General features: G+C 44.6%; 1 protein-coding gene across 1 annotated transcript; it reads left to right on the top strand.

The window, feature by feature from the left end:
* Positions 1-5,585: 5,585 nt before the first annotated feature.
* On the top strand, positions 5,586-7,820 carry KCNF1 (potassium voltage-gated channel modifier subfamily F member 1). The gene is made up of 2 exons (XM_009275579.1): positions 5,586-5,687; positions 5,754-7,820. The coding sequence occupies exon 2, from the start codon at positions 5,985-5,987 to the stop codon at positions 7,446-7,448; it is 1,464 nt and encodes a 487-aa protein (XP_009273854.1). The 5' UTR covers positions 5,586-5,687; positions 5,754-5,984; the 3' UTR covers positions 7,449-7,820.
* Positions 7,821-8,309: the final 489 nt, after the last annotated feature.

Below are 8,309 nucleotides of genomic sequence, written 5' to 3'. Positions count from 1 at the left end.
CGAAACCAGGACATGGACCCTTCTTTTCCCATATCAAGGGATTTGAAAGACTCACCCATTGCCAGAAATAACAGCTGTGGGCGATGAACATGTTTCATGCTGAGGCTCAGATTCCTCCATTAGCTCATGGCTACATACACAAGACATACATCAGTACTGAGACCATGAGCTGCTACTATGTGCATCAGGAAGGTTTCCTGTTGACAGTGAGTGCCCACAGCACACCTTTCCCACACAAGCCATGGTGCCACAGTCCATGAGAGCAAGTCATGCACTGTTGCACTTCAGATGCACTGGGGAAGTGCATGGGGTTGGTGCTGGTGCTACGGCAGTGGCCCCACATCCATGCTGGGAACCACAGCGCCCATGGGAATGCAATCCCATGTTTTCTTGCAGAGTGTCAAAACAGCCAGCTTTATTGCAGAGGAAGTTATAAGGATAAAAGAAGGTATGATTTGAAAATGGATTTGCAATATTGAGCTACAAAGGATAAAACAGCACACTGCAGTAGCTGGATTAATTTGCCAAAGAGAGTGTGCTGGATCTTCCAGTGGGGTTGTGAGGTTGTCTCACTAACTACTAGAAGCCACCTCAGATTTGGAAACCCTTTGGAAGGATTCTTACAGTAAAGTCTGTCCTGCTCTTCTTACTCAAGCTGGCTGTGGTAAAGTAATCAGAGTAGCTGCTCTGGATGACCTACTCTTTCTGAAGCCCACAATGACATCATTCATTGCTTCTCTTTCTTCCAGATTATCTGTCTCCCATTTCTTGTGATTGGCACAAAGTAATTATATGCTGTTTCCTCCACACCGAACCTTGTGCTATTAGCTGCTGAAGCAGTTCCCCATGCAGCTGGCTGCAAGCTTTATCTCCACAATACCCCGAGGAAAGGAGGAGGAATAAGATATTTCCATGCCCCATCCTCCTTTAGGTCTCTGATTGACTTTTCTATAGTACATTTTCATCACATGTTCTTGTCCTGAGCGGCTGTCCATAGTCTGCATCTAGCTGAAAATAAGTTGCATATTACATGCTGAGATCTCTTGCTGGATCCATCACAGTCGCAGTCTTGTGGGTGTCATTTAAAAACCAAATACAACATAGCAGAAGGATAAATGTGTGAGGGGGTTATACTGAGTAGGAACCACCATCCCTCCAAGCCTGCTGTTAGTTCTGTGGCCTCTGAGGGCCACACAACAGTGTCCAACACAGAAATCATAGTTCCTAAAAATCAGGTGCCCAGTGGCAGCAGGTGACTCAGCACAACTCGGTGTGGCCTAGACCAGGTTTACGTGTGCCCAAGGATGTTTCTGGGCACTGAGGCCAACTGGCAACTGGTCTCCATCTAGTCTAGGAAGTCCTTTTAGTCTCCAGTACAGGTGGCTGCCTGCAAACTGCCTTTGGGAATGGTCTCTGATGGCCACGTGATGGCTGGGAAATGTCCATATTAGCTGGTCAGTGTGGGCTGGATCCGTGCCAGACATACTCTAACCATTTCTTGCTTGGACAGCCATAGTCAGGTCCCTAAACTTTCTTGAGCTTGCACGTGTAGACACAGCACTAAACACTGTGTAGAATCCAGGAGGAGAGAGAGGCCAAAGGTGCCACCATGGTCCCAGGCACTGAAAGCAGGGCTGTGCTCAGTGCAGGGGGCTGACTACACCGCAGTCTGCTTGTGGAGAGGCTGCCTGATGCCTCTGCGTTAAACACCCCCCTCCACATGGAGTCCGATCCTATCTCCCTAGGGCTGGCTTCTAACACATTCACGCCCCTTCATGCACCACTACTGCCCATAGCGCCATGGGGAGCAGCTGGGTGCATCGGCCACGAGGGCAGAGGTGCTGGCTGGGCTTCAGGGGTGCGGTGTGAGCCAGACTACAGCTCAAGAGGAGCAATCTGTCTTCCCAGACTGACACAAAGCTGCCCAGTCGTGAAGGTCCTCTCCCAAAAAGTGGCAAATGAGGGAGCCAAACCTGCAGCTCCATCATCCTCTGAGCACTGCTGTCACTTCAGGTCCCCAGGCGCTGGGCTGTGGGTGCTTTGTGCCACCTGCATCCTTCATGCGGTGCCCAGTACCACTGGGGAGCCATATTCAAGCTCCACCTATGCCTTGTGGACCAAGTCCCGTGGGGGTCCAAGCCCCCCTGAGAGATCCTGGGCAACCCTACTGGGGCTGGGGCTGCCCTTGGCAGGTGGGTGCCCAGCAACACGGGAGTCCTTCCCTTGGGCTGCAGGGCTTGAGGTCAGGCTGAGCCGCCTCCTCCTCCTCCCTGAAGGAGCCAGTCTGAACCACAGCCAAAACTTAACACATCTGTCAGCTCAAATCCACATGTTGTTCTCTGAGCCAAAGCACCAACACAGAAAGAAACCCCCTCCCTGTTTCTTATTCGGTCTGTAGGAATTCAATTGCCAGCATGCATCGCTTCCAGCAGACACAGAGCACGGCTTGACCTGTTTCCCCAGTCCAGATAAATCAATAGAAGTTGAATTTAGAAGCCCTAATAATTGCAGCAAACTATTCATAAATGAGTTACAGAGCAACAATTATCTACTGAAATTTTTAGAATAGAGAAGGTCTCTTTTCATGGATGAAAAATGAATTAAATTAGTGAGATAAATTATTTGCTGCAAATTATTCATTCCCCTCCTGTTGTATGCTGCTCTGCGATATGTCTGATAAAAAACATTCGTCAAGTAAGCCTGTCTCACTCTTTTTAGCTACAAAACCAAGGTTTTAATTCATTATGATTTTCCCTGACCCTTCTTTGGATCATTTACATTTGTCAAAGTGGATTTAAAATGCTACCAGATCTCTAACGTTTGACAGGCACACTGAAAGGTGTAAAGAACTCTGAAAAGGTGCAAGACGAGGGAGAATAAAGCACAAGGATTTTAGCAGCCGCACTAAGTAAAGTCTTTATAAGGACTGATCTGGCATTTCAAAAATAGTTTCTTCCCAACCTTTTGAGAATATGCTGAGATTTATCATTTGAGAGGAGCTGATTTCACCTTTCAAACTGAACAATGTACATACTAATCCTGTGTGCCTATTTTGTAGGTGTTTGTTCTGTAAAATTACAGGGGGGGAGAAGAGTCTTTTTGGAAATGAAGGTGGTGCTTTCTGTGTCGGTCGTGCTGGACCATACATTGAGTTCTTATCGTTACCTGGAGAAAAGCCAAAAGGTCACTGGAATGAATCATTGATCAAAGAGAGTAGGTGTCTGAGATGGTTAAATCTGAGGATTTAAACCTAAAGAACCTGTTTCCCTATGCTGATGCAGCCTGACAACATTTTAAACCTAACTTTCCCAGATCTCAGTTTTGTTTTGCAAGAACTGGTAGTCAGTAATCCCATCTGCATTTTCCCCTGTGCAAGCATGTCACTGCTATTGGCATCTTAAAATTTATTGTGCTAAAATCAAGCTAAACCATACATGTTAGTGGGCAAGAAAGTCCCAGGTGGGTAAATATTTATTGCTGAACCCACAAAACATAGGGTTTTTCCAGATCTCCAAGGTATTTCTCTTGTCCCAAGAAGCTTGCAGGTCTCAATAAACTTATATGTGCCTGGAAAAAAATTCAAGGGACATCTTGTATTACACCCACATTATGCAGTATCCTCAGGAACACATGACGGTGACACTGGCCTCCAGAGATTAACAGTCTCACTCAGTTGTAGACTAATAGATATTACCCTTTTCCTGGGACTGTCACTTGAATAAGGGGACCAGCCCCTGCAGTTATTGTTCCTTGCCCTCCGTACTGTTCTGCAGCAAGGATATGAGTGACACAATCCAGGCATTTGAAGAAGATTATGGAGCATGCATGACTTATTCCTCCCTGTGAGACTCGGTGACTGGGTGTTACATTTACTGAGTGACTATAACAGAGCAGCAAGAACCCACTTCCCTTGGCTTCAGTTTTTGCATTATAAATTTGTGCATGGATGTGTGTGATAGACAAAGAGAAAGGATTGTGTTCCTCTGTTTCATAGGTTTCTTGCAAGTCTTCCTTTGTTACAAATTCACCTCTTCCCTCTCATATTTTCACTCTCCTCAATCATGCAAGAGCTCAGGGACAAGGAAGGTCATTGGAACGTCTGGGAAGGGGCTGGATCAGTGATTTTAACTCATGGCTTGTGCACCTCCAAGTGCCATGAACTACCTCCAAGGGCTATTCATAAGGTATGTGAGGCTATGCGCATACTCCATGTCAAGATGAGGTCTGGTGCACGCCCTCTTACTAATCCCCCATAAGTTTCCGGCAAGGGAGTGGAAATGGAGTACAGTGTACTCACCAGGGTCCCCCTCGCTAGGTGACACAAGCACTAGGACAGTGGGCACAACACAGCTCTCATCTTTCTCCCAGGATGGAAACAAGCCTAGAGAAGCAACCTATCAGTTGGATTTGCCCCTCTCTATTCCCCTCCACTTAGAAGCTTTTCAGAAGCCAGTAAATTGGAAGAGATCAAAACCTGCTGGTGTAGATCATTCTGCTGCAGCCAGAAACAGTTAACTTATTAACTGTGTGTTTTGCTGGATCAGAGCCCTCAGGACCCACTAAAACGAACTGAATAGTCAGATTTAAGAATTTAAGAGGGCAGTGGTAGGCCTTCCTGCATGTAAGGGTCCGGGGAACAAATGTCCATCAAATCCTGGAATTTGGAGAAAACAAAGTTAAAAGAAAATTCTTGTTATTCTACTTCTACTTGTTAAGTGCTGGATGTAGTACAAAGCACTACTGCTGGTAAGTAGCATTCACCGAGAAATCATCATAGACGTAAATTACTCAAACCCTCATCAGGGTCAGTTGACCGCAGATCAAGAAAACACGGCTAAAACTGAGGACACAGAGCTTTGGGAGATGTGCGCAGAGAGCAGGGAAAGTTTTGCTCACAGCTGCAACGAAAACTTTATGGTCTCTGCTTGGTTCTCAATGACACCAGTACATATCTACACTAACTCAATGTCCTGACAGAGAATTACTCCAGACTTGCTCCAGTCCTGCTGAGAGCAAGATTTATGTCATGCATTTATTCCAAAACACAGTATTTTTTCCTCTGGCTTCTGCCATCAGAAGAAAATGCTTGGGTGTCTTTCTGCAGCTCTGAATGACTTTATTCATGATTACGTTGGTTTGTATTTGATTAAAAAAAATGTTTTTAAAAATCATAAAAGTGCATGGCGGTATAGAAACACATTATTTTACAGCTAGGCAGGCATATAAATAGCTGAGCTGTGTTTTCTGTGTGGCTGTTGCTTTGCTGGGTTTCACCAGAAGAGGGTAGAGTTTGGAAAGGACTCTTCGCAGCCTGGGCTCCCTATTGTGTTGGGAAACAGCAAAGGGAAAACAAGCACAAGTTTCTCCTCTGCACGCTTGCACCGACTGACTATGTGCAAGAGTCAGCAGATAAACTCTGGAAGACCTTAAAGTAAAAAGAAAACGGAAAGAGAAACAAAAATCAAAAGCAGCTTTCTAGGGAAATCTGTGGAATCGAAGAGAGAAACCGCAACAGTTTTCTGTGGGCTCACCCTGCTGATTATCTCTCTGAGAACTGTCACTCACTGCACGTTGCATTAATCAGAGCACAGGATTTATTTCTCTGCCGTGACTTCCAACCTGTGACTAAATATCACTTTTAGAGAGAGAATGGAACCTGAAAAGACTCTCGAGCACTGAACAGAGGGGTGAGTTTTATTAAATGGTTTCTTCTCTTTCAAATCTGCTGGAGCTTTCTAACATCCTGCTTGCAGGCACAGCAGCCTGATGACTTGTCTTTTCCCTGCAGCTTGTTGCATACCTCACGAGGCTTTCCTGATTGCAGGTTTATTTCTGTAACATTTCCCACCACGACTCCAGGTCAGTTTGGTAACAGTTGTAATAGAGCTGACTCGGTGCTGATTTGCTTTCATGAGAAATTAAAGCCACAAAGCTTTGAAACCAAACAAGAGGCTAAAAATCAAATAAAATCCAATACAATTAAAATGGCAGGTGACTCCAGGTTTCCAGATGTGGACACTGACGGATCAGAAAAAAATGAAGAAACGGAGATTGTAGTCAATGTCGGTGGGGTAAGGCAGGTGTTCTATGGAGATAACCTGAATCAATACCCAGAAACACGGCTGGCAGAGCTGATCAACTGTTTATCAGGGGGATACGATAGCATATTCTCCCTCTGTGATGACTATGATCCTGGAAAGAGAGAGTTTTACTTTGACAGAGATCCAGATGCTTTCAAATGCATTATTGACGTATACTACTTTGGGGAAATTCATATGAAGAAAGGAATATGCCCCATATGTTTCAAGAACGAAATGGAATTTTGGAAAGTGGATCTGAAATTTTTGGATGACTGCTGCAAAACTCATCTAAGTGAAAAAAAGGAGGAACTGGAAGAAATAGCCCGAAGGGTGCAACTGATTCTGGATGACTTGGGAATAGATGCCTCGGAAAGTCGCTGGAAAAGGTGCCAAAAATACATCTGGAAATTTCTGGAGAAGCCAGAATCATCCTACCCAGCTCGAGTGATCGCTGTTCTGTCCTTTCTGTTTATTTTGATCTCCTCCGTCGTGATGTGTGTGGGGACCATCCCAGACCTGCAGGTCGTAGACGCAGAGGGGAACCGTATGGAGCACCCGACCCTGGACAGCATAGAGACAGCCTGTATAGGCTGGTTTACCGTAGAGTATGTGCTGAGGCTAATCTCCTCTCCCAACAAACTCCACTTTGCCCTGTCTTTCATGAACATTGTCGATGTGCTAGCAATACTTCCTTTCTATGTCAGCCTGACTTTGACCCACTTGGGAGCCAAGCTCATGGAGCTGAGCAATGTCCAGCAGGCTGTCCAGGCGCTGCGCATCATGAGGATCGCGAGGATTTTCAAGCTTGCACGGCATTCCTCGGGGCTCCAGACTCTAACGTATGCCCTGAAACGCAGCTTTAAGGAGCTCGGGCTGCTCCTCATGTACTTAGCTGTCGGAATCTTTGTCTTTTCTGCCCTGGGTTATACCATGGAGCAAAGTCACCCCGAAACTTTATTTAAAAGCATCCCTCAGTCATTTTGGTGGGCAATCATTACCATGACCACAGTTGGATATGGAGACATATACCCTAAAACAACACTAGGAAAACTGAATGCTGCCATCAGTTTTCTTTGCGGGGTGATAGCAATCGCCCTTCCCATCCATCCTATCATTAACAACTTCGTCAGGTATTATAACAAACAGAGAGTTTTAGAAACAGCTGCCAAGCACGAACTGGAGCTGATGGAGCTTAACTCAGCCGAGGGGAAAGCTGCAAACTCCAAAAGTGAACTAGAGGATCTTGCGAGGGAAGGCAAGGAGGATCCTTTTCATAGCAGCCGGCTAAAAGTCTCCCACAGTGACACCTTTATTCATCTCCTGTCAGAAGAGAAACACTATAGGACCAGGCTTCAAAGCTGCAAATAAACTGTGAGCTGTTGTCAGTGCTAAGCTATAGATCGGGACAACCTGACAATCAACTACTGAAAAGACTCACGGGATCTGTCAGATTTGGGAGGGAGCACTGCTTTGCTTTTCCAATGTGAATATAAATTAACCCCATGGTATCTCCATCAACAGTTGGTAAGACTTTGCCGTTATTACCCAAAATAAAATAGTAGGACTCCACTGAGATCAGACTGCTTATAATGAGTGCGTTCTGACAAAAACCATTTGTAACCATTTTAGAGACTGAAAAGTCCTTCCTGATCAGTAAATGTTCGATGACCTGAATGTGCAGCATTGCCACATCAGAACTCTGTACCTGTGACAATAAAGAGCAGCATTGCACAGATTGTGTCTTCCAGGCTGTCTTCAATGCCTTTGCAGCTAGGAGAACTGCTCCTTAAAAAATTAAAGCAGCTTCTCACTTGTATTAGATTCAGGTTTACAGCAAAATGTTAAGAGCAGCTTCAGCCTAGAGATACTGAAAGTATGAGCATATACTGTGTGCAGAATATTAGAGTCAATGAATGGTTTCATTTTTGTAAAACGTAATTTGGGGTGAACTTTTTGGATAGGTTCCTCTATCCAGAAAAAATATAATTTTCAATGGGACATGAAGCTATTTTTTTGAGCAGAGATGTAGAACAGAATCAATGTATTTTAAGGAGCAAATTAAAAAAATATTTGTTCTAGCTTTTAATTACAACGTAATAATTTATATATGCAGGGATCTTTCAGGAAGGATTTATAATCAAGTAATTTTTAAAACTGTAAGTTAACTCAGTATTTTTAATTCAATATTAAAGCAAGAGAAGTTTATAGGGGAGTTAAATTGAGTACTTC

Source organism: Aptenodytes forsteri, unplaced genomic scaffold (assembly GCF_000699145.1).
Source record: "Aptenodytes forsteri isolate BGI_AS27 unplaced genomic scaffold, ASM69914v1 Scaffold94, whole genome shotgun sequence".
In the NCBI taxonomy this organism is placed as follows: domain Eukaryota; kingdom Metazoa; phylum Chordata; class Aves; order Sphenisciformes; family Spheniscidae; genus Aptenodytes; species Aptenodytes forsteri.
This window is presented reverse-complemented; position numbering and strand designations above follow the sequence as displayed.

What these genes read in the sequence shown, in the direction of transcription:
- KCNF1 (XM_009275579.1), top strand. Translation starts at nt 5,985, where the DNA reads ATGGCAGGTGACTCCAGGTTTCCAGATGTGGACACTGACGGATCAGAA.